This window comes from Apostichopus japonicus, chromosome 3 (assembly GCF_037975245.1).
Source record: "Apostichopus japonicus isolate 1M-3 chromosome 3, ASM3797524v1, whole genome shotgun sequence".
Lineage (NCBI taxonomy): Eukaryota > Metazoa > Echinodermata > Holothuroidea > Aspidochirotida > Stichopodidae > Apostichopus > Apostichopus japonicus.
Genome location: NC_092563.1, coordinates 21,357,021 through 21,384,681, shown reverse-complemented (window position 1 = coordinate 21,384,681; position 27,661 = coordinate 21,357,021). Strand labels below are relative to the sequence as shown.

The 27,661-nt window shown below is 36.3% G+C and overlaps 2 protein-coding genes across 2 annotated transcripts in view; both read right to left on the bottom strand.

Moving 5' to 3' along the window:
• Positions 1-27,661, bottom strand: part of LOC139965439 (uncharacterized) — a gene marked incomplete in the record, with an annotated part of 200,375 nt that overhangs the window by 89,968 nt on the left and 82,746 nt on the right.
• Positions 397-27,661, bottom strand: LOC139965440 (uncharacterized). Its single transcript, XM_071967779.1, has 27 exons — positions 27,525-27,661; positions 25,640-25,811; positions 24,786-24,858; positions 24,319-24,505; positions 22,088-22,330; positions 21,562-21,694; positions 20,372-20,482; positions 19,487-19,621; positions 18,715-18,759; positions 17,526-17,651; positions 16,798-16,908; positions 15,954-16,190; positions 14,964-15,206; positions 12,842-13,096; positions 10,649-10,903; positions 10,027-10,281; positions 9,276-9,389; positions 8,639-8,755; positions 6,811-7,053; positions 6,107-6,349; positions 5,655-5,867; positions 5,086-5,340; positions 3,924-4,037; positions 2,521-2,637; positions 1,307-1,534; positions 731-844; positions 397-509 (listed from the first exon to the last, which is right to left on the bottom strand). The coding sequence occupies exons 1-26, from the start codon at positions 27,615-27,617 to the stop codon at positions 831-833; spliced, it is 4,332 nt and encodes a 1,443-aa protein (XP_071823880.1). The 5' UTR covers positions 27,618-27,661; the 3' UTR covers positions 397-509; positions 731-830.

Below are 27,661 nucleotides of genomic sequence, written 5' to 3'. Positions count from 1 at the left end.
ACTGTGATCTTTTGCTGAATTCAAATGACCTTTCACTCGTACCAAATTCCACCAGTTTCTCACGAAACTATGATGTTCAACTCTCAAGCTATCATGTTTGACAAGCTTTTCCAGACTTGTTGTCCGTCACAATGATCGATGGGTTAATGATGTCTTACATGGCAATGTACATATTGACGCACCAAGTATGAAGCTCTTGCAAAGCAACACTTTCAACTACGAACTTTGTCTGAGTGTACTTAATACTTAACTTTGACAATACTCACGCAGCTCGACTGTAACCACAAAAGTAACAACTACTGTGTTGCCACAACGATCTGAGAAGGTATTATTCACAACCGTCGAACCAATCGGTAAAACATCTCCAGATCTGTGACTAGCTGAAGCCAGATATGCCACGCTTAAAGCATCCTCAGCTGTAGGTTCCTCGAATTCAACTGCAACTCCCACCGCTGTCACATTGATGGTAACGTCCCTCACGTTGCTAACGGTAGGAGGTTCAACATCAACTGGAGAGATATCAGACATAATATATAATATGTAGGACCTACTTTCAGAAACAAGTCCCATTGAGTGCACACTAACAATTACTTCGCTGTTTGGGCGTTTAAACTCATTTTCCAAAACTGAAATGATATCTGCAGATTTAAGACTCAGTCAGCAAAACTAATGACCAGCCCAAAGCAGATTTAAGACTCAATCAGCAAAACTAATGACTAGAAGAAACTACCTCTTCTTGTAACCAAAAGATTTCATCAGAATGGTCATTTCATTATCACCCATCCATATGTCGTATGATAAGCATCTATGACTGCTCATTTGTATTTTGATCAATCTTTCATTTCTGTTGAGATATATATTAAAGTAGGTGGAATTATTGTATCTTGTGTGATACATTTGCATTAAGTGATATGACCTTTAAAGTTTAATGATAATAATTTTACTCCGAAAAAATTTACGCTAAAAGTTTGACTTCAAAGTTCGCATATAACCTTCATACTCTACCAGGATTAACATGTTCAAAGTTTAATGTAGATCAAAATTAGCCTTTACAGTTGGACTTGATTCTCATCTCTAGGTTTGGGTCTGTAGCCCTGCGTCAGATCCATACTTAGTTTATAGATCCGTGGTAAAAATTTGGTGCTCAAAGCACTCGGAAAGCTTAATATAATGATTACATTTTTCATGGGGAGGGGGGGGGGGGCAGTTGCAGCAAAAAAACATTTTATGGCACAACTTAATTGTTTTGTTGTAGTATAAAGTGGATGCTAAATATAACACATAGATTTACAAAGGTAGTATATACCTGTTTGGTGCAGAACCCTGAATTCACACGTGATTATTCTTGTAGCAGAATCGAGGATGACATAGGTCACTGAAGTTTCACCAACTGGAAACATATCGCCTGGTCTATGACTTTGGGACAAAACAGAACCAGCAGGTTCTATCCACGACACGACTGCCTCTGCTAACCCACCGTTTGTCAACAAATATATATCATCTGGACAAGTAATTGTTGTCATTACTCCAACCACTGAAAGAAAGATGAACTGTCTGGCTTCAAACAAGATATATCTGTACATATTGATTATGAGGGGGGGGGGGGAGGTGGGAGCAAGCAGTAGACATTATTGTGTTTAAAGTAGTATAGGCACTGTCCGTTAATAAATTTATAGAAAAGTACAGAATGCATGATAGAGTTGTCCTTCTGGTAAATGTGTTTAGCCACAACTCAACTATTTTGAAAGGTGTACTTTAGCCATATCAATTATGTGCACTGCTCATTAAATGGCATTTTACCTTGCTTGTACTTTAAAAGTGTTTGTACATTTGACACACTTACATCAAAACGTCTAATATGTATGTAACAATATCGGATTTTGTGGCATCTTCCATTATTCAAAGAATTGTTTGACTAGATGGTTTCGTGCCCAACCTTCATAATTTCTCTCTATTCCAATTCAATTACTTATTAGGCAATGGCTTGTTTACCAGCGATGGGGACCAGTTATCTAGACTAGTCTTCAACGCCATAATAATCTCACCTACTGCTGTGTTTCCCAATTCCCATCCTACCCCCTTCTCCCTTCCCCTTCCATTCCTCCCTGCCCCCTCCCTCCCTTTAACTATGGTTCCATTACTTGGATTTATATCTCCATTCATGTTGACAGTAATATCCTGTAACAAACTTAATAATATTAATTAATAATTATAATATTAGTAATTCATAAATATCCATTCATTTTGAAAGTATACATACTGCAATAACATTAATCATAATAATATTAATTAATAATAGTTATCTTAAAAATTAATAAATCCGAATTCATTTTTAAAGTGAAATAAATGCAAAGTGCAATAAATATAGTAAATCTTCATTACTTTTGAACGTACATATCCTGTAATAAAAATGAATTTTAAACAGAAACAAACCAACATCTTCTCTTTTTTCTTCTACATGTTTTCAATTACAATGCTTGCATGTAATTTCTTCCTTTTTGGTATTTCTGATGTACTTACTTTGATTGCAAATTTGTCCTATAAATCCAGAAGGACAATCACAGCTGAACTCGTTGACACCGGTGATAACGCAGGAACCAGCATTTAGACAAGGATTAGGACTACAGGGAGTTTGAACTACAAACAATTCAGATCAAATTTAAACCAACCACTGAATTATACAATTAAAATTATACGTTGCAAAAACAAAAATAGTATGGTCTGTTACATATTCAAGCGACTGCAATAAATATCAGTTAATGTAAGTAGACAGCAAGTAGACAGCAAATGAATCCAAATTTGCACTACACACAGCTAAAAAAGAAACATCTACGTAAACAGGTTTGGACAATATGAAAAGGCATTTCTCAGCTCCGAGAAATTCACTTTATTTTTCCTTGGCTGCTTTCGCTTAAAATAATTTAAACTTTCAACGCTCAAAGCAAATTTAAATTTATAAAAGAAATCATCGATATTTGGCTCGGTGTTACTTGTCTTGTATACGAAAATATAATACTTCAGGTGGATCATTAAAAAGTTGTAAGGGTAACAGTAAACGTTGCCAAAACAAAATGAGATATCTTGTTCGGAGAAAAAGAATTGCTTATTTAAGAAACGCATTTCGGCATTAAGCATAAAATTTGCTGTCACGTAGCAGTCCCAGAAAAGTTGCTCGATTGTTTTCTCCTCGTCGAATTTGCACAGTGGAGATTCTGACTTCCCCGTCAAAAACAAAAGTCTATTAGTACCTAAAATCCTATCCAGAAATCTAAACTGAAAGAATTGAAGCTTGGCCTCAGACAGGGTACTCCAAGGAATACTAAAAAAGATATGACTAATGATGAGCTACTGAATACATATTTTCATATGATTCTTTGTTCTATGTCACTATATCACATATTATGTCTGTTGCGTTAATGATCTGCTCGAATGCATTTGGATAAACACGTTCACTTAATCTAATCTTTGGAGTTCTCTCATGAATTTACCTCGTCAACATCTTATATGAAGAAGATACAACACTGTTGTCTGGATGACAAAACATGTAACCAAAATAATAAGTTTGGGATGATTTTGCACAAATTGTTCCTATTTGAATGCATTTACATATTTGGCTGTTTTCTTATCCAAACATTAAAGCTTACCATTAATAAAATGACTTTGTGACATCAATTTCCTCTAGCCAATCTAGGAATTATCTATGTAGACTTGCATTTCCCGATGTGTGAAACCGTGAAGAACAATAAATTAATTCTTCTTATGCAGCTTGCATGGCTGCACCATTCTGCAGCCACCCTGAGAGTCCTACTTTGGATGTAGCAGCTTACACAATGTTAAGTGCAACTTACATGAATGGCTTGTTTAATCAGTAATTTGATAGTGTAGTGGGCTCATCAGGTGAAAATATATCTAGGCGTACTAACCCTCTTCACACCGGTTTCCAATAAACCCTGGCTGGCAGGTACACAGAAACTCAGTTCCCATGGAGATGCAGAATCCATCATTCATACAAGGAAAAGAATTACAGGGAACGTTAGCTGAAGATGGAAGTAAAGAACATATGAACATATCAAATATTACTCTTGACACTCCCTCTGAAAGTTGACTCCTTGGAAACGGAGTGATTATTGAATCAAGTATGAACATTAATTTTGATTAACTCTCTGAATAATGTAACTAGCAAAATAGCTAATATAACACCCTTCTCAGGACTTCTGCAACCCTTTCCCTACTTCCACAAAATGCAGAAATTTGACATGAATTATCCAGTGACCCCAGTACTCGGTTAATACCAGAACTCCAAATGTATTTTTAAACAAATTCACAAATTATTTTACTCTTAACTTCCTTTGGATCAAGATAGCTGTGCGGGTCCCGGTTTTTTTTTTATATTTCACCTCATTTTGGTAAAATAATTATAACAATTTCATAAATTTTCAGTTAAAACCGCAGGGAGTATATCCAGTTAAAATCCATATTCGCCCGGGACTGTATATTATTATAACCTAGGTACGATACTGGTACACACAGTGCAGTACGGTACTTGAGATTCTATGCTGTAATGTAATGGATTCGTTTATAAATGCAGGGGGTTCCATGATGTCATTTATAGTTAACTTTGGCTATTTTGGGAGGATGGTGTGGGTTGCTTTTTTCCAAGGTATGTGCTATTCTTTTTGAAAGTGTATGTTAAAAACCAAAGGCCCTTCTATAGCGTGTAATTATTCTTTCTAACCGTGCGTGTTAAATAAAGTACATAGCCTAGACTTTGCATAATGAATGTATGACATTGACAGTCTTGTTACTAATTGCTTTGAACCATAGATGAAAGCTGAGGAAACTCCCGGTTGTAGTTACGATATCGGGATTCATGCACAACCGGTTGTGTGAAATATACACTACCGCACAACGCTAGGCCTTGATGAGATGATAATCTTCCACTAGTTCCACGACTCAAATGCCCACAAGGTTTGAAATCTTGCTGCTTCTATTGATCGAATTAACGAAATTGATAAGCCATCTTAGTTGCACTGTGTCTCTCAACAAGAATACAAAACATGGCTACGTTAACAATCAAAAACTAACCTTGAATAACACTGACTCTAGTAAGACAGTGTGCTCTGTTTCCAGAATCATCTGTGCATGTGAAATTTACTGTTGTATTTCCCAACGAAAATTCATTCGAGGAAGGACTCCTGAAAAGGATCCGGCCAGTACCCGAGTCATCTGAGCACGAAGGTTGAGGTAGGGCAATGATGACGCTGTTGGCACCAGGATTTACGCACTCTGTTAACTCCGGTAAAATATTTCCACAATCAGGAGGTGTAGTATCCAATGTAACTGGGTAAAATGTAAATTTATGCAAGTCAGTATTTAATACTTTTTTTTCATTGTATTAGTGAGACCACTCCCTGCCCACTAGACCAATTCACAAACTTGAATGTTCAAGTTTTGAAGCAAAGCACAAGAAGTATCTCATCAGCTTTGTGTCCAAGTACTGTGCTGTTACCCACCCCTGTGACCCCCCTCTCCCCCTTTCCTGAATATGCCTACATCAAACAAATAAAATATTTTATTTTTTCTGGCATCATTGTCAAGTATCAACCATGACATTGTCTCATTTAATATATTGTAGAGAGTGCATATCAACTCACCAATAAGAGTAATGGTAAATGTGCAGGGAAGACGTTCACCGCTTGAAGTTTCAAAGTATTCAATGGTTACTGTTGTTTGTCCTGTAGGAAATGAATCTCCACTTTGGTGACTTCGATTCAGGACAAGGAACGTTGTATCGTTACTTTCAATCCATGTTACAGGGGTTAACACAAGACCAGTTGTTTGTAAGATGTCAGCAGGACATGGAGTTGCTTTGAATATATGTAAAGAAATATGATTTGTATGAAGTTTATATAACCTTTTCACTTTTGCAATAATGATGTTTACAAAATTTTTCAAAAAATTCAGCACAAAAGTTTTTCTTCTTTTACTCAGCTCCGGTAGTTGTATCAATATACCACGTAGGCGGAAATCTCATTCAATGCCTATTTTGCACATATAAAGCCCACTAAGGAACAAATATCACTATTTCAACTTCTTTATTACTTACGGATCTTCACTGTGACGACAAATACAGCATCAACTGTATTTCCACAAAAATCTGAAAAGGTATGAGTCACAATGGTTGAACCAACCCGTAACACATCTCCGGATCTGTGAGTAGCTGCCACCAGAAACGCAGTGCTGAAAGCATCGACAGCTGTAGGTTCTTCAAATTCGACTGCAGCTCCCACTTCTGTAACTGTTACTGTTACATCAGCAATGTTGCTTACAGTGGGAGGCTCAAGATCAACTGAAGATTAAACAGATGAACAAAACATGTGGGACACTGACTTTCAAAACTCACATGGCGATATAGCCTGCATTTAGAGACACAGTCATCAATCGAGCATAAATAATTTGTTACTTCAAAGTATAAACTTCCCCAAGTACTGCCATTAGGATTCATCCTTGGGGGCACCTCGGGTAGATATTCGATCTCCCCTGTATTTGGCCCAAAACAGGGGACTTAGGTGGTATTTGCTTTAGGCAGGGAAGATCGTAATGCACACTGAGTGCACACTAACTTTCTGCTTGAGGATATGGTGGTTTACACTCTCAACACAATTAAATGATATTGCTACATGCTTGACACAACCCACAGATCATGACCTTTAAGACACACCTGGACCAAATGAAGTACATGATTTATAGCAGTAAGTTGGCCATTAAAAAAAAACAAAAGAAGCTGCAAGATTTACAAGGGTAGCATACCTGCTTCGTGCATAACGATGAATTCACAGGATACAAGTGTAATTGCAGTGGTATCGAGGAAGAGGTACATCACTGTAGTTTGGCCAACGGGAAATATATCACCAGGTCTGTGAGTTTGGGTCAAGAGGACAAAGCCTGCAACTGGACCAGGTTCTATCCACCTTACCACTGCATCTACTAATGTCCCATCTGTCACCACATAAACATCACCTGGACAAGTTATTGTTGGAGTTGCTCCTACCACTACAAATAGATCAAATGAAGTATTCTACCTACAAACAACGTTGTTTCTGTACATTCTATGCAATTTCTGCAGGAAGTATACAATTTGTTGATGTGCTATTAGACTATTAGATATGGCAGCTTATATTCTTTAAATTTAGACAATGTTTTCTTTTTTATAACCAGCCTCCCCAAATCGACCTACTCTCTGGTTCAATTAAATAACTTCGGAAGTAATGACTTCCTTAACTTTTGGGCATACAAATATACAGTCGACGGCATCCAAACTCACCATAGCAACATTGACCTCAACAAAGACTTGCAGCAGCGACCTAGGTCATATGCAACTGCCCTCACCAACAATGTGGGCAGTAATGTAGTTCGATGAAACCGATGAAACCATTAGGTCTTCGTCAACAACTGTTTGTTGTTTATGTACTAGATTACTAATTATTCTTCTTTTCAACTAAAACAACTTACATAAGAATAAGAGGGTATACAAAACTAGGTACAATGCCATTCCGAAATGATCAATTTTTAATTCTTTCTCAATAAAAAAACGTTTACAATATATGTGAGTATAAGGCCCGATAACACATACGGTGAGAACAAACAAGGGGGAGGTATTAACATAAGTAGATGTCTAATGTCTGAGTGTTGAGGGATGAAGAAAAATGCCTCTAACAGTACGTCTTTAATCTTGACATATCAATAACTTTCAAACCAACCGTCCAGCAGAGATAGTCAGTGTCAATCCTAGGGCTGCAGTTACTTTGGTCACAACAGAATGCCCAGTGCATGATGTTCTTGCAGTTGAACTCCGTTGCTATCTAATAAAATTTATGTTAATCCAGCTATATAGGGATTAGCTATCTAATCAAACTTTAGTCCAGCGTGAGTCCAGCTTTATACGGGCTACATATTGAAGGTCGGTTTATAGGGGTACTTGGAGGAAATTGAACTTTATGACCACACAGGGCAGTTTTATTTTTCAGGGGATTTTTCCGGTTGCCCCCGGAGAACAAAGGCAGTACCTATTGGTTGTCCAAACAGCAAATTTGGTTGTCTGAAAACATAACAATGACCAATTTGAGTATTGTAGGAGAGATGTGTAGGTGGGTGAATATCACACAAGCTTTTGGGTGATACCAATTTAACAGTTTACCTATTTGGTAGTATTTAGATACAATGCAATCTGTATTTTAAGAAAACAACTGGTCATCCAACAGACAACCTCCACTTCTGATTTTGGTTGCCTGATCAGAAATTTGGTCGTCTCGGAGGACCACACTACCATCAAAAGTTTGCCATGCTACAACTTGAGGTAGCCAATGTATGCAATTAAGGCCTTTACATACATCACAGCTTTCCACACTCTAAAGTAAACATAGCTAATAACAAATACTTATATAATTTTTGTGTAAACAGAGACGCAATCGATACGCACGATCGTTGATACACCACGGTCATCGACTTATTTTGAATGTCATAACATAATTAGCTTTGCAACATCTATTACGGGTAAATTCGAAGAGAAACTGTATCTGGTCCATCAAAAACAGTGAGGATTTTGAGAGTTTCTCTTTGGTATTTCTGATATACTAACCTTGATCGCATACTTGTCCTGTAAATCCAGGATGACACATACATCGGAATTCGTTGACATCAGTGAGATTGCAAGAACCAGCATTTAGACAAGGATTAGGACTACAGGGAGTTTCAACTGGAAATATTTCAGATCAAAATTTACAAAAATAAGGGACGATATAAAACAAAAAGTAAACAATATGAAAAATAATCTTGCAGAGTGAAAGCTTCACTAAATGGTGGATTTTAAGTCTCTGTTTTGCACGAAATTATTACACTTCGAAGTTCTTTGATTATCTTGTTGACTATCATTTTCTAAACTTTATGGTCATAACATCAACACATTCAAAAGATCCAACTTTGTAAAATCAGATTTTTTTTCGACATTTCAAGAAGCCAACCGAACTTCTTATTTGACTTCTATCAGAAAATATGAATAGTGTTATTTTGAAAAGTTTAAAAGCATCAAATATTCTGTTTCAAAGTGGGCGATATACCATCTTTAATACTTTCATATTCTACTGACAGACCAAGGCGAAGCCTCCTGTGAACATAGAAGCTTGTTATCTTCATTAAGGGGTGATCTCATATACCCATTTATGCCTTGAATTCCTACAGTAACACATCTATCGAGAGAAAAGTATAGGTGAACTAACCTTCTTCACACTGGATGCCAGTAAATCCTGGCTGGCATTGACAGAGAAATTCTGATCCTATGTTGATGCAGAATCCATCATTGGCACAAGGAAAAAAGTAGCAGGGATCCTCCACTGGAGAAGAAAAGTAGTAAAGTACATATCAGAATGGATTGTCTGCGCCTCATTGAAAAAAAGCCCCCACTCACCACAGATTAATAAATATTCAGGCTTCGGGTTAATTTAATCAAACACACTGTTAGACTAACGAGTGAAAAAGACTGATAAACAGACACAAAGAAAAAATGGAAATCTTAATACAACCTAAAGCACTAAAAAAATAAAAAATATACTGAAACAAAATGGATTGTCAAAAAACTAATCGTGAAATCATGAATCATAAATAGGAGCTAAATTTGTTCAAGATCGACTAAGTGTCATTGATGTTATTAAAATGCAATGTAACAATGCAATTATTAATTAGCGGTGACATCAGCTAAGGACAAAACGTAACCATTCGCTAGTTTATTACCTGTCTAGATGACAAAATTTATATGATTACTCAATAATTGGCATTCAGTTGTCCAAAAAGGAATGTCTTATTACCTGACCAGTCCTTTTGAGGAGAATATTGTCGAAAAATTGAAAAAAATGTACCAAAATGATACAGACCTTAATTGTTTTGAGCGAATTAACAACTAACAGGCAAACATGCTCTTTCAGTCAAAATATGTTTCAAGTTGTTGATATTTATGTACAAATGGAAACTAACCTTGAATAACACTAACTCTAGTAAGACAGTGTGCTCTGTTTCCAGCATCATCTATGCATGTGACGTTGACTGTTGTGTTTCCCAAAGAAAATTCATTCGAAGAAAGACTACTGGAGAGGATCCGGCCAGTACCCGAGTCATCTGAGCACGAAGGTTGAGGTAGGGCAATGATGACGCTGTTGGCATCAGGACTTATGCACTCTGTTAACTCTGGTAAAATATTTCCACAATCGGGAGGTGAAGCATCCAAGGTAACTGGGTAAAATGAAAGTCATATTTTGGTACTTTTTTATCATTGTTGTAGCAGTACAATAAAAAAAAATAACAAACCTTTTGTACCTGGCTCTCATGCTAACAGAAGTTGGGCACAACGATAATTTACTTTACTATACACATTTAAATTTATAGTGCTTGGAACTTATTGAAAATGGGTGCAATTTAATTTGATGTGAGATATCAAAACTTCTTAAAACATTCTTTAGTGTAGGCACTGACACTGTTGACAGCATATCTGACTATTGATGAATGTTGAACTAAATATTCCTATCACTAGTGAAATGGGGAAAAATATGAAAAAAAGCAAGCAGATATGTGAAGACATACAGCAAGTCGTCATACTTACACCTGACAGTGACATCAAATGCACACCTTCCAATATTTCCAACACTATCTTGATACGCATAATTTACGGTCGTGGTTGTTCCAAGAAGGAAAACTGCAGTGAATCCGTCAGGTCCTTCTATTTGTTGAATAGGTTGAGATACATCCTCAACAATAAGTTCATCCCACATGACAACTACAAAACTAGACATCGAAGTTGTAACTTGAACAATATTTGTCGGGCAATTTGTGATTGACGGTGGTGTGACATCCACTACTGCATGAGGATATTGAATGGTAAACAATAAGTTGTCATTTTAGTACCATTAACATTTATAGTATTATATTAACATTAATTTTACCCAGTTCCATAATATGATTATCATACTTCTGATTGATAATAATTCAGTCCAAAACAAGTATCATTTCAAACGATTGAGGGCAATTATATTCATGAAAATGTACATCATTAGCTTAGGCTAAGGATAGCCTAGGGTTGGTGAGATTGATCAACAACTAACAATTGCTGCAGCTTGTTATATACACTACTCCAGGAACCTTACATGCTAAGCCAAGATAGCCTTTTGATGAGGTTATCAATTAAAACTTGCTGCAGCTTGTTATGTATGCTACTCCAGTAACCTTACAGGCTAAAATAGCCTAGGTTTGATGAAGTTGATCAATTAAAAACTGCTGCAGCTTGTTATGTATGCTGCTCCATTACCCTCACGGGTTAGGCCAAGATAGCCTAGATTTGATGAATTTGATCAATTAATAACTGCTCCAGCTTGTTTTGTGTGCTATCATAGTACCCTTACATGGCTAAAGGCCAATATAGCTTAGGTTTGATACAACTGATCAATTAAAAAATTCTCCAGCTTGTTACGTATGCTACTCCAGTAATCTTACAGGTTAGGCCAATATAGCCTAGGTTTGATGAATTTGGTCAATTAAAAACTGCTGTAGTTTGTTATGTATGCTACTCCAGTAGGCTACTCTTACAGGTTTGGCAAATATAGCCCATACGCTAGGTTTCATGAAGTTGCTCAACTAAAATCTTCTGCAGCTTATTTTGTATCCTACTCCAGTACCCATCCAGGCTAGGCCAAGAAAATAGACTTACAGTGGCTATTGAGCGCCACTCAGTCCAAGAATTATGGCAAACATATGTTTCTACCTCATGGACAAGATGTGTCTGTCACAACGCAAATGATGATTTGTGGTTATTATAATATTGTAAAAGAAAAAAGACTGCATACTCAGTAAATCAATCATCTACACTAGAAATCTGAGCAAATTAGATGAACAAGTTTAGTTGAAGTCTCCTACAAGCAAACTAACGGTGCGATAGCAATTTTTGCCGACAAGACAACTTCATTAACTGATATTTAACCTAATTACTCATTTTATTAAAAGTACTGTATGTTAAAAAGTGGGGAATACCTGCTTGATGAAGATTCTATACAAAACAAATCAAGACAGTTATTTTAGAAATAATAAAACAGATCATTAAACGGAACAGTAGATTAACAGCAAGTATCACAGAGTTTGCTACTCTCTTATGTTCATTACTTTGATGGGATTGACAAATACGTACATTCAAGCCAGATCCACGTGTCTAACATTTTAAACTTTTCACATCAATGGCTTACATCCTTTGTTGTCATGGTAACAAGTTTTTTTTAAATAACCTTATCTACCACCCCAAGGTCAAATAGATTAACTCTGTACCTTTGCTTCTTACGCTGTTTGAACTGAGATCAATTATCAAGGAAAGGTAAAAGTAGAATAATTCAATTTTTTTATAGCAACATTTTGAAAATATATATTTTACCATTATTAACTGTAACAACAAGATCGCAGACAGCGATATTTCCACAGCTATCTGAAAATGAAAACGTTACGGCTGTTTGACCGACTGGAAAGAAATCTCCACTCCTAGCAGTGGCTGAGAATAGCAAAACAGAGCCACAACCATCAGCGGCAGTAGGTTCCATAAATTGTACAGCCATGCGGTCTTTTGGGTGCAATTTAATTTGATGTGAGATATTAAAATTTCTTAAAACATTCTTTAGTGTAGGTACTGACACTGTTGACAGCATATCTGACTATTGATGAATGTTGAACTAAATATTCCTATCACTAGTGCAATGGGGAAAAATATGAAAAAAAGCAAGCAGATATGTGAAGACATACAGCAAGTCGTCATACTTACACCTGACAGTGACATCAAATGCACACCTTCCAATATTTCCAACACTATCTTGATACGCATAATTTACGGTCGTGGTTGTTCCAAGAAGGAAAACTGCAGTGAATCCGTCAGGTCCTTCTATTTGTTGAATAGGTTGAGAAACATCCTCAACAATAAGTTCATCCCACATGACAACTACAAAACTAGACATCGAAGTTGTAACTTGAACAATATTTGTCGGGCAATTTGTGATTGACGGTGGTGTGACATCCACTACTGCATGAGGATATTGAATGGTAAACAATAAGTTGTCATTTTAGTACCATTAACATTTATAGTATTATATTAACATTAATTTTACCCAGTTCCATAATATGATTATCATACTTCTGATTGATAATAATTCAGTCCAAAACAAGTATCATTTCAAACGATTGAGGGCAATTATATTCATGAAAATGTACATCATTAGCTTAGGCTAAGGATAGCCTAGGGATGGTGAGATTGATCAACAACTAACAATTGCTGCAGCTTGTTATATACACTACTCCAGGAACCTTACATGCTAAGCCAAGATAGCCTATTGATTAGGTTATCAATTAAAACTTGCTGCAGCTTGTTATGTATGCTACTCCAGTAACCTTACAGGCTAAAATAGCCTAGGTTTGATGAAGTTGATCAATTAAAAACTGCTGCAGCTTGTTATGTATGCTGCTCCATTACCCTCACGGGTTAGGCCAAGATAGCCTAGATTTGATGAATTTGATCAATTAATAACTGCTCCAGCTTGTTTTGTGTGCTATCATAGTACCCTTACATGGCTAAAGGCCAATATAGCTTAGGTTTGATACAACTGATCAATTAAAAAATTCTCCAGCTTGTTACGTATGCTACTCCAGTAATCTTACAGATTAGGCCAATATAGCCTAGGTTTGATGAATTTGGTCAATTAAAAACTGCTGTAGTTTGTTATGTATGCTACTCCAGTAGGCTACTCTTACAGGTTAGGCAAATATAGCCCATACGCTAGGTTTCATGAAGTTGCTCAACTAAAATCTTCTGCAGCTTATTTTGTATCCTACTCCAGTACCCATCCAGGCTAGGCCAAGAAAATAGACTTACAGTGGCTATTGAGCGCCACTCAGTCCAAGAATTATGGCAAACATATGTTTCTACCTCATGGACAAGATGTGTCTGTCACAACGCAAATGATGATTTGTGGTTATTATAATATTGTAAAAGAAAAAAGACTGCATACTCAGTAAATCAATCATCTACACTAGAAATCTGAGCAAATTAGATGAACAAGTTTAGTTGAAGTCTCCTACAAGCAAACTAACGGTGCGATAGCAATTATTGCCGACAAGACAACTTCATTAACTGATATATAACCTAATTACTCATTGTATTAAAAGTACTGTATGTTAAAAAGTGGGGAATACCTGCTTGATGAAGATTCTATACAAAACAAATCAAGACAGTTATTTTAGAAACAATAAAACAGATCATTAAACGGAACAGTAGATTAACAGCAAGTATCACAGAGTTTGCTACTCTCTTATGTTCATTACTTTGATGGGATTGACAAATACGTACATTCAAGCCAGATCCACGTGTCTAACATTTTAAACTTTTCACATCAATGGCTTACATCCTTTGTTGTCATGGTAACAAGTTTTTTTTAAATAACCTTATCTACCACACCAAGGTCAAATAGATTAACTCTGTACCTTTGCTTCTTACGCTGTTTGAACTGGGATCAATTATCAAGGAAAGGTAAAAGTAGAATAATTCAATTTTTTTATAGCAACAGTACTATATCTTTAGTCAAAAGATGAATAATGAAGTGCCAATATTAAATGAATTTATCAATAAATTTAAGTTCATCCTTCAAGTAGAAAAAAGTTTGGATAGATCTCATATACGGAGCAAAATAACTTATGATAGCCTTTGTACTGCGTTCAGAAATTGTCATTTTATTCATGAACTCAGTTAAACGTTTAAATTACTATGTATAAGCGATAGTTATGATACTATTAGATACGTGAAAAAAAATGCATTCAATATTCATATGTACACATGCATGTATTTACAGAATAAAGGAGATGGAAAAAAAAAAACATTTTGAAAATATATATTTTACCATTATTAACTGTAACAACAAGATCGCAGACAGCGATATTTCCACAGCTATCTGAAAATGAAAACGTTACGGCTGTTTGACCGACTGGAAAGATATCTCCACTCCTAGCAGTGGCTGAGAATAGCAAAACAGAGCCACAACCATCAGCGGCAGTAGGTTCCATAAATTGTACAGCCATGCGGTCTTGCAGCGTAAACGCTTCCACGTTCACGCAATCATTCACAGTTGGTTGAGTTAAGGTGACTGATGAAAGACAGAGCAAGAAAATGCTATAATTTTAATTAGAGATGAATTATGAAACGGCAAGATAACAATGGGATCTTTTCTCTCTTTAAAAATTTCATCACTCATATTTGTACACTTTTACTGTAGTTGGTATCATGTATGGGTGCGTGGATGGACCATTTTTAAGGCGTCAAAGATGAATATTGCTCAGACCGGCTCGCATTATTTCATGTTCCCATTTCACCTGTTTCCTATCTGTAAATATACAGGTCGTACATTTGTCAAAAGTCCACAGGGTGGCTCCATGTATACTTGTCCTTTCAGACTGAAATTGTAATACTTATCTTTCCTCTTAATTAATTGATAAAATGACACAAACAATAAAAAGTGAACACTACCACAGTGATGCAGTTTAAATAATAAGTATATAATGTATATACTGTAAGGATTGTCCCAACATTTTCTGGAAAGAGAAACAATGGTCAAATAATGTTTCATATTTATCACCATTGTCTATGGTTACATCCATTATTTTCTGTCAATTGGGTCCATTGCAACAGCACAGTATGGACATTCAGAGCCTCTCATCAGGAACGTAACACAATTTACACCTGATACATCTTATCTCTAAGCTAGTTTCTTGACCCCTGCAGAAAGTATATATGCAGAAAGTATCAAATACATACAGAGCTTCTTATGTGGTCGGTACAGCAGCAGGTAAACACAGACTTGAGTTCCTTTACAAATGAAATTAAAAATACGCACCTTCCTGGACAGTAACACAGAAAGTACAGGTCTGGAAACCCTGGGAAGTTGTAAATAAGTAATCTACTGAGGTTTCACCAACTGGAAACTCATCCCCTGGTGCATGACTACTTTGGATAAACTGGTAACCAGGTGCATCCGGTTCTCTCCATGTTGCAGCTGCAGTCTGCGAAGTTCCTGCTAAGGTCAGGACAAGTACGTCGGCTGGACACACCACTGTGAATGGACCTCCTGCGACTAAAAATTGCGAAACAAATGATGTGAATTTAAATGCATGCATACAGTTTCAATGTGGTGTCTCTGTTGCATTAGAATGAATGGCAAGAATAACCAACTTTTCTAACTCTGTTGTCTGTTGTGTCTCCTAACCTGGGGATGTTGCAAAATATTATTATCACATTTGGATGGTCATGATCAATGTCCTGAGATGCAGAAATAAGCTGAAGAAGGGATAATTAATGTCTGGTGATTAAGTTACATCAAAATGCTACAAGTTAAAATCAATAATATGGCTACATAAAATGAAACTACATATAGCAGTTGTTGGGAACAGAACTTCAGTATCTCTAATATTTTATGATAAAAACAATATTGCAAATCTTATATTTGTTATGCAAGATCTGAATACTGAACTACTATATTAAGTAAACAGTTTCTCCAGCTAGAGCTGTAAATATCAGGGATGATTTCGAGAAGCAGAAAATCGGAAACTACAGTAATTTGCCTACTTTACTTCTAGACAGCATCATTAGCTCAGTGCAAGTTAAGGTCACATGACCTGCTTTCCTTTTGCATTGAATTACAACTTCATATGATAAATATATGAAATAAACATGAAACTCACTCAGATCACAAGTGGTACCCGTAAACCCGGGTGCACAAATACAGAGAAAGGTCTGCAAGAGGATACAGGAACCACTGTTCTGGCAGGGATTCGGGTCGCAAAGGTCTCTGCCTGTAGTGAAGGGAGGTTGCATAGCAAAGTTTCAACTGATAGAAGTGTTAAATAAAATATGCATTATCTCAACAGCTGATATCTATAGGCTGGATCTTCCAAAGATCACTAAATGACTTTTCCTTAATCTCAAGTGCCATTAACGGAGCTATACAGTTGGACTTACATTGTTTTCCAAACTTTGACATAAGTTGAACTGAAAGAATCTTTGACCTCCCTCGAAATAAAACAAACTAAAGATTCTTGTACTTGCGAAGGCGGCAATAATTACCAAGTACGTGAAACTACTTACCAAACATGCAATCGTTGCTTTCAGAATTCTTGTATTGACAGCATTTAACCTTGTTTAATCTCACGAGAAATTAGGGGGTTCAAGGTGTAAATCCAAACTATCAAGACTGGTTGAGCTCTAGACTTGACTAGACTACAATTGACCTCAAATCAGCTTTGACCTCTACCAAATACCAAAAGGATTTTTACATTCCCCAAAGAAGTTTGACCAAATGGATGTTTGCACACTTAATCTTTACAAGCCAAGACCACCAGACTGATTTATATTGTCTACAGAAAAGTAATGTACCATACATACATACATACATACATACACACATACATACCCTGTTGGCATGAGTCTCCAGTGAATGGAGATGGACAGACACAGCGTGACTGCTGGTCAGCTGTGAAGAAACCAACGCCTCCATTCTGGCACATAAAGAAACAACAGGCATCTGCAACCATCAAAGCTGTGAGAAAAAAAAGACAGGAAATATATTTGTCAATTACAAATATTTTTCAAATTTGAAGTGCCGGTTATTCTGTTTGGTTTACATCCTACATCATCAGTTCACACCCTGACTGTAAGTTTGCCGTGCGACTGGAACAAAAATGCTGGTCAACTACAACACATTAAAAGAAAGACAGGAGTGAGCTTAGGAATATTACAAAACCACATGCAATGGCCTCAGTGTTACTGTTTCAGAGAGGTAATGAGATGAGAATATTGCTTTGTTCAAAACACTGATAACTCAAAGACATCTGTAGAAAAGAAAACAGCATCAAATTTCAATCTTTTGTATAATTCAGAACAGACTTGTGCAACCAACATGCATGATTTTATCAAACAGGCACATCAGCTATAAAAATTGTATACCCATTCCTTCAGTTCATGTATTACATTGATTTACTTAAGGCTCACTCCGGTGTATGTTATACTCATCATTTTTCCTCATGCAAACTACAATTGTTTGATGTTTTCAGCTCACTGTATCAGTCACAAACACACCCAAGAATATAAGATATCAGCAACTTGTGAAACTGGTTCCTTTGACTTGTTTCAGATCACCAAGGTTACCTATAACTCACTTCGGTGTATATTATTATTGTATCTCTTTACTTTATGTCATAAACACAAAATATGTTTTCTTAGCTCGCATGTATGTCAAGTTTCAAAAAGATATCAGTATGTTAGCTACAATGGATTTGTCCCATCCTGATTCCTTAGTTGTATGTAAGCCAATGTCAGCCAAAAGGTTACTCTGTCGTATAATTACATCATTTCAATTCACCTCAGTAATACCATACACACTGGAATGGACCAAAGCTGAACATTTTTAAATGAGCCTCACAGTTTATTTGAATTATTATTTTTTGAGAGTTTTATTAACTAATCTCATGCAAACGACATGATTTACCAATAGAAATGGTTGAATTTCTTTGCACTATATTCTCTTCTCTGTGCTGCTATGTATTTGCAGTAGAGCCATTCATTTAATTTCTTTCTCCAACAAACATAAAGTGACATCATACCTAAAGGGTCAGGAGAGCCTACATTCCGTTTACTTATGTGTCGACCTGTAAAAGACAAAACATTACAACAAAATATGTCAACATAATATTTGCATAAATTGCAACGGTTTATTCAAACTTGACTTTGTCTAAAAAGTAGATCATGATGGTCAAGACAGACAGTGCTCAGACAGGGATTGTACTGGCCGGCTTAACATAAATCTATTATCTATACAGGTCTAACATGAAGCTATGCAGGTCTAACATGAAGCTATCGGTTCAGCGATAATTCACTTTGTGAGGTTAAGTTCCCTATATTTTCACCAAACGCATGTATTTGCTTTTAATTACGGTCTTCCCTGCCTATGGCAAATACTACATGAGTCCTTTGTTTTTGGCCAAAAACAGGCCAGATTGAATATCTACCCGGGTTGGTAATGCTAGCCATACTGAACGCTCCTTTGCACAAATTCATGAATAGACACACAGTGTACTATTTCAGTGGTCAAGCCAAATTTGTCTTCACACAGGAAAGTAGTGCTGGCCATTAGAGCACTTGCATTTACAATTAAACGGTGGCTGGTCAATTAATTAGGTGCACCCAAGGATGAATCATATTGGCAGTACTTGGGGTAGTTTATGCCATCAAGTAACACATAATAAATACTGCAGTGAATTGAGGAGAACTGTTTTTCTATGGGCAGGCCTGACCAGTCATGTATTTCATTAGTACTATTCATATGCAGTGTTACAATTTTTTTGCCAGCTGATGTCTTTCTTTATTATTTCTTACCTGTGAAGGAGGATGTATCATACAACATGGGAGAGTGATTTTTTGTCGATGTATTATCCTTCTCATCCTTGTCCAGTGCTAAAAACTCAGTGCAGAAAGACCTTTCTGGAGTTCCAAAATTGATTTCTAAATCTCCTAGAAGATTAAAAAAAGTTCAGCAATGTTTAATGAAATTATGTCTTATTTACGACTTCATTAAGATATTACTATTAAAAGCAAACCAACAATGCAGTTTACAGTGAAGTCAACTTGAGAAACAGAATTTCCTATATATTTATCGTATATTATTAGTATAATATTTTTATAAATACGGCAACTTAGGCCACCTGACAATAAGCATGTGATTGTAACATACCATGAACAAAAGAGATATTAAGAAGAGGTTACGGCAAGAAAGGGTAATAAGTGTAAAATTTCAAAGATACTCCCCAAAGTGATCATTGGATGAACACTACACAAGCTCTATACACACATAATATGTCTGATGACTCGGTTTTTCACAACTTCTTACTTTGGTTATACTGACCTGAGAATGTAAACATGACTCAATACAATTAAGGCTCTATGCTATGCTGCAATAATTTGTCATCAACTGACACACCATTCCCTACATATTTACCTGCGATGATCTGTAACCTACACACGTAGCAAACTCTGAATATTCATCAAATTTGGATCCACCGTACTATGATTATTTACAATGATTTGTATTACCCAAGTAAAGATTTCATCTGATTTTGAATCCATCAAACTACGAGTTAGAAAAATCGAAACAAGCAAATAGTAAAAGAAATTACAATGGTTTATATAACCACACTTTATTATTGAAACAATAATATCACATTTAAATGTTTCAACATTAACTTTTTGAAGCTATGTATTTACCAGCTGCACTGTGATGGTGATGAGCGACCAAACCAACATTATTTATGGTACCAAGAGACCAAAATGTGTAAACCTGTTCATCTGTCGGGATCGGTTTATCCAGAGGATCATCTGGTGAAACATGAAGAAAATATCAATGATTATGTGAAGTTGTGCAAACGCTGGTTACTTGTAGAGGGTCAAACAAAAGTGAAGATTCATGCAAATTCCAAAAGCCATCTATACTAGATGTATGATGGTGCAAATTGACTTGCCAATGCCAAGACCATAAGTGTTCTTTCAAACAATATGATAATAATCATCTGTCTGGCTCTGGGCTGTGGTTTGATTTTATCCTTCAAAGATGTGATTTTACCAGTGGTTAAGGTCAGATTCCGTTGAAACTTCAAGGGATCTGAAGTCTACTAAGCGTGGAGAAAATATCCCTTACAACATGCATCTATTAACCTTTACTGTGTATTGTTGGTGAATGAATGGAAATAATTCATAACATGTGGTTACACAATACAGATCTGATGTTTGCTGTTTCACTGTAGCAATCCTGGAAGTTTCTGATAACGCTGTATAGATCAACAATTTTGTGGTTACCAAAGACAGTGTTTGCAATTTGACAATTCAAACTTGGCAACAAGCATCTCTTCTAGTGCAGCTATCTATGTATTACATAGTATTCAAATCTAATGTATCAGCCTAAGTACTGTACACTACCATACTGTACACACTTTCACCTGTGAGCTGGTAGGCGGAAAGTGTTTATTTTTAGACAATGAACTATATGATTTGATCGAAACTTTCTAATGGAATTGTTCAATTCATTATTTTTTAAAAAGACAGCTGCCTCTACCACTGTCATACAGTCAATCCCCTTTTGCTGTGTTGCTGTTGCAAATTCTAAAATATAATAGCTAGTCGATCCTTACTGGTAATCTTTCAGCGTTCATGTCTCCTGAACTTGAGTTTGAGGTTCCATTAACCTACTAACACCTCAATTCCTTCTGGTCCCCAAAAAGTGACAAACAAAAGTGTGAACCCTGTACATAATACCTGTTTTTTTTACAGTTCAAGCCTTTTATATAATACCTGTATTTCCAGAATTAAAAACCACTTACAAACACAGTACATCGTTTTTCATAGAGTAAACATATGCACGGTACGTGAAACTTCATTTATTTGTAAATGAGTGTTCTCACCAGATTTCAGAGGGCGCTCTACTGTAATCGTTGTAACGCCATGCCTGATCACTGCTCCAACCAAGTGAACGTCATTGCTGCCCTCCGAAGAAAACGTATCTGGACATGCTCCGAAACCGCTGTTGACGACGCACTAGAAAGAAGAAGTATATCAGCACTAGAAGTGATATACATGAATAACTAATAAATTGAATGAAAAATGTACTTAGAATTAACACGTGAGTTCATTTTGTATCAATGGTTAAGGACGTACCTCCAAATAGCTTGTTTTCTTGGAGTGTAAAATAGACGTTGATTTTTTTTACAGCAGGAATTGGCAATCTTTGACTGAGCTGAAGCAACATAATGGAATATGTTACCAAAACTAAATTGAGAAGAATTCTGTTGTCCTTTCTCTTAATGTGAAGCCACATTCAAAGCAGAATTCTGTCGTCTCTCCATTTAATGTGAAGCCACATGCTAAGCAGAATTCTGTTGTCCCTCCTCACTGACCGCATGCTACGCTGACCATCCATATTGACATTACCTGTGTATTGGCACTCATATGATAGTCCTCAGCTTCGGGTTCATTGGTACTAGGATCAATCCACACGACTGTTACATCTGATCCAACCATCTGAGTCCTCGTTTCTGATCCGCTGATCCCAAAAGCCATGTACTCATTCGAAGCAACCCTCCCGCTCAACTCCAATGTGATCTGGTTGTTGGGTTTATCAAGTTGCCATGACACTTGGTACATGTCACCAAGCAAGACTTCACAACGTTTGGTCTAAGAAAAGACAAAATTACGTCATGTCCTTTACAGCAGCTGCATGGTTGCATCTTTTACTTTTGCTGTGGACTCTCTCTTTCTCCTCAAATACTTTACACGCAAACTGTACCGAGCAACTTACTGAAACTTTGGATTTCCCCCAGCTGTCTGTTAATGGTCTATGTTTTTATTTATGTATTTACTTTTTAAGCAATGTCTAAAACTTTCAGAGTTTAATGTACCCAAAACATCTTCAATATTTTGCCACAATTTCTAGGAACCTTACATTAATTTTGTGATAACTTGTCCATACTGTTCATTTGTGACAAAATGTGAGACAATATGTTGCATATTGCATGTTTGCTGTTGTTTGCTCCAACTGTAAGATTTTTATATTTATTTGTTTCATCACATTTTACAATGTGAAAGGTAAATGAGACAATGTGACATGTAAAGATCAGAAAGTTCTCTCTACCTTGCTTTGTGGTGGAAGTTCAAGGTAAGTAGCAGTTTTGTATAGTGGAGAAATAGTCTAAATTGACAGTAATATGCAGGTAAACAGTTACCTTTGTGACATCTGGCATACATTGGGAAGAAAGTTCTTCTTAATATGAACGGAACTGTGAAGGTGTAACATTCAAATTTAAGCCCTATTTTGATAGGAAATGGTGTAAATTTCAAGGTAAAAAATCAGCTTAACTTAAAGTTACCATTTAGAACTCTGATATGTATTGTCACGAGTATGCTTGACACAAGTCTAACAACTATCGTGCAGCTGTATAAATTTACGCATAAATATTCTTTTATTTTCAGTTTTGCTCACGAAGTTCGCATTAGCAACATTCAATATTCTAGTTTGCTTTGTTTAATTCACTGATTGCTTCACGGGCATCAATTGAATTTGTGTAAGTTTTTGTTTATATTACTTGCATAAAATGCAGGTAAAGGATCAGTATGAATAGGCCGGGTGAGCAGGTCAGGGCGTGATATTCGTATTTTGTACTACTTGGTGCACGTTGTGTTGGGTGCACCACATTAGTTAATCGTTGCAGTTGGACGCGATGCGACGTTAGCCCGCAGTATTTCACTAGTAGGATCGTTGGCTTTACTTTGCAGTAGAGGAACGCAAATAGTTAGTCGTATTCTTTTTCCTTATTTGAGTAAAGTGAGGCCGCAATATGTTGAAAGATTGAAAAGACTGATAAAGATATATTTATGAGAGGTTTGATTGTATCGAATGTCTGTACTGGGAGGGTTTATTGTAAATAGGTGATGAGTGATAAAAAGGTGTAAAATATATGGGATCATACAGCGAGATCAATGCATGTTTGATATGTTTTCTATTGCCGAAGTAATTCATGTCTGTGTGAAATATTTGTTTATACAATGCATACATTTTACGTTTGTTTCAGGGTTTTTGCCCCTGGTTACGGGGATTTTAATAAAGCTACTCATATTAAGGACACGCACCACTAAAGTCTTGATATTTTCCAGTTGAATCGTTTCACCTTACCCGTGACCTTACTCTTGACAGAATGGTGCAACATTTCAAGGTAAGAAAGAAGCAGTTAATCATAACCCATTTAGATTTCGGTATTAAGCAGGACATAAAGTTCCATATAAAGGTAATCTAAGGTTAATCTGAAGTTACCTCTGTGGCATCTGATACGTGGGTAGGAATGACGGTGTTACACTTAAGTTCATAAGCAGTTCTAAAGTTACCTCTGTGGCAACTGATACATTGGTAGCAACGAAGGTAAAAAATTTGAGTTCATAAGCACTTTAAAAGTTACCTCTGTGACATCTGATACATTGGTAGGAATGACTGTGTTACACTTAAGTTCATAAGCACTTCTAAAGTTACCTATGTGGCATCTGATATATTGATAGGAATGACAGTGTTACATTTGAATTCATAAGCACTTTAAAAGTTACCTCTGTTGCATCTGATACGTTGGTAGGAATGACGGTGTTACATTTAAGTTCACAAGCATATTAAAAGTTACCTCTGTAGCATTTGGAAAGTAGGGAGGTAAGTTCTCCCTATCTTGATCTGTAATGGTAATGACGTTAACGTTTTTACCAACTTCTGGCTGAACCCAGACACCAATGAAATCAATTTCAAAGACTGTTAAATCATCAGGTAATGTCATGGTAAGGTTAACACCTGGCTTGAATGAAAGTTTTGAATCTCTGAAAAGAAAGATGAGTTAATATGTCAATTACAACAGAGGAAAACATTTAAAAATAAACAATTAGGTCTGTAGAGTCTTGGGGTAAGTTAATAATGAAAACAACCATTTGAACTCAAATTTTATCTCACCAATATTCTCCTGCCCTCCTTGAGACCACAAAGGAACGACTTCACCCAGTGATCCACATCCCTGCTAGAAAAATATCCAAAGGAAAGGCGCTCCTTTGTGACGGTTATATGCAGCCTAAATGTGAAATTAATTTGAATTCTCTTACTTACTCATCTTTATTCAACAGCTCTATCTTCCATTCAGTTGACTCTGGACTTCCATTACCTGCATAAATTGAGAATCCTGTAAGAATAATGCAAAAAAAAAAAAAATGCTACAATCATTCTGTTTTAACATGATCAAAACATTCCCTACTTAACCAGACGTGCCAGAAGAAAGGGTTCATTTTGAGGGGACAGAAACTTCAAACACAGTGGGACATGTGACTTTGAATTAAGGAAGCAAACCACAACATCACCTCTAAATGACGCCTGACAACTGAACCCTCTGTGCATTCTGTAATAGTACAAATTCAGAGATTGTCTTTAACCATAATAATTCTATGTAATTACAATTTTTTAAATTATTTATTTTGCAACAAAAGGGCATTTTCTAATTAAAGATTTCATAAGTTCTCCATGAAAGGTCACTTTTGAATCTAAAAAAAATAAAACAAAATAGTATCTTTTCCTTTTTTTTTGGGGGGGGGGATGGGGGTATTTTTCCCTTCTAATTTATGAAAAAGTACATTTTTTTCTCCAAAATGGGGCAAGTTCTAGTTAGGTTGTAAATTTCAAAATCAGAATAAGACGTATGATGTGAGCAGTATTCAAACACTGTACCTCAAGTCAGGCCCACCGTCGCTCGTTGTGGTTACACAAGAGAGAGATCAAATTAATATATCCTTTTGAAAAGATGAATTAGCCACACCTAGATAAAAAACCATGCAATCATGAAGCATAAACATTCTAAGTATACAATACTTGCAGGGTAATCGTAGTGATTGAATAGGTGTCTTAATGTGGAGTTTTTTTTTTTTTACATACACATTTTGTTGCATACATCTTTATTTAGGTGTACAAACCTGACTTCCAATGATCATAGACAACACCGATGAAGGTGACTTGTTTGATGTTTTCGATGACTACATTATCCACATGAAACTTGTAACCAAGCTTTGTGAAGGAAAAGTCTCCAAGCTCTCGTCTATCTGGAGGCTTGAACTGGCAGGAGAAATTAACATACCCATAATGCACCTGCAAGAAACATGCATCCTGATCAACAGTTTATTGATAGCTATTCAAGTACATTCAGTTCGCATTCGCATGCTTTGACGATCAAACACCACAATCTTCATTACCTCAAATGTGCGAGGCATAAATATATATATATGAGAAGCCCAACCGGATACAGTATAAGATTGTCTTGGATGGCTTTGGCTCTAAGAATAACGCAGAGAAGGCTACAGCCAGGATGTATAGAATGTAATCTTTTGCACTTTGCAGTTTACAAAAGACACTAATCTTTCTTACAATAGACATTGCTGGTCTGCACTGATAAATCTCTTTTGTTTGATATTGATTTCTGCATTGCTGCAGCAGATTTTGCAGGGAAAAATATTTGTGTCCTGTAAACATCAAAGTCTGCAAGAGGTGCAGCCCTCCCCACCCCCTCCCCATCACCACCCCTTTACCCTGGCCTGGCTATGGGCCTATGTTACACAATGGGTTATTGCATACTGAACTGGTGCTTATAAGCAAACTTGGTCTTTAAGAGTTAAGACAATACTATCAACCTCTGTTGATGATAAATACCAGCCTCAATGTCCCCATGTCACAACAAAAAGCCAATTTCTTTTGTCAATTTCCTGAACACTCTACATGAACCATACAAAGCAATCATCGTGAATAAATTTGGCAAAAATTCATTCATACAGGTTAAGATGGGTTTTAAAATCAGTTTGTATATATGTTCAACAACAGCCAGAACTATTAACATTTTACCTTACATTGCAAAACACCCAATATGATGATGCACTACTAAAAATTTGAACAAGTTGGTCAACATTCATGCAACATTACCTTCAACCTGAACCCCCCCCCCCCAAAAAAAAAAAAATCCCACCTACAATGGCCACACAACCCAATGATCATAACTAAATCAAACTACAGGTTGAACAATATCCATGACAGACCGCAGTACAAGAAGAACTCACATCTTTTACATTACAAACATACAGAAAATTGAAAAGATACGTAACAGTTTATATTTACAATTTATGTTGGACAAACAGATTTATAGATGCCTTTGGACAAATGCCAACTTCAGGATTGGACTTGGAATTCAAGTAATGTAAGGTTTCACGGGCTAGTGATCATCCTTTTTATGATGCCATAATCTAGTACTCTTGTTGTGTACACACAGGCATTGAACCAAACTAACCCTCAAAGTCACTATTCATCTTCAGTTCTTTCATATTTTGTGAAAGATTCCCTTTGAGGCCATTACTAGGTGCTGTATGCTACCTTTTCATATTTAATGCTTTGTTAAACTTTTCAGATGGGCACTGGGTTTGAATCAAATAGCGTGAGTGAATTCAGGCAATCATACATTGATTCAAGAACTGTATAATAATGCGCATAGTAGTTGAGTTGGTGTAAATAAATAAACACAAAATAGGCAGACAACTTGGTATGCTAGTCGTTATACTAAGGGGGCACTGCCAAACCACGATTTATATGTTAAAAGTTTAACAACAAGTCTACGGTAGCTGGATAAAAAACACTGGCTCTGTGTGCAAATTATGTTGATGTTGGCCCCCTTTCACAGTTAAACAAACTGGTAATTGATCAATACCAACATTTGAAGTTTCCAATGGATTTTAATGACATCATATTTTACATTTATGGTAATAATAATGCCAAAGTTTTTTATGTTTTTATTCAGAAATAACTAAATGTATTACATGCCTCATGCATAACATCCCAGATGGCTATCCAAGAAAAGTTTGCAATCTCCTGTCCGGATGGAAGAACCAACAGCACATCATGTTGAAAGTACATGCCTAAGCTTTCTGTTCTGTATAAAGTAAACACAGACAAACATT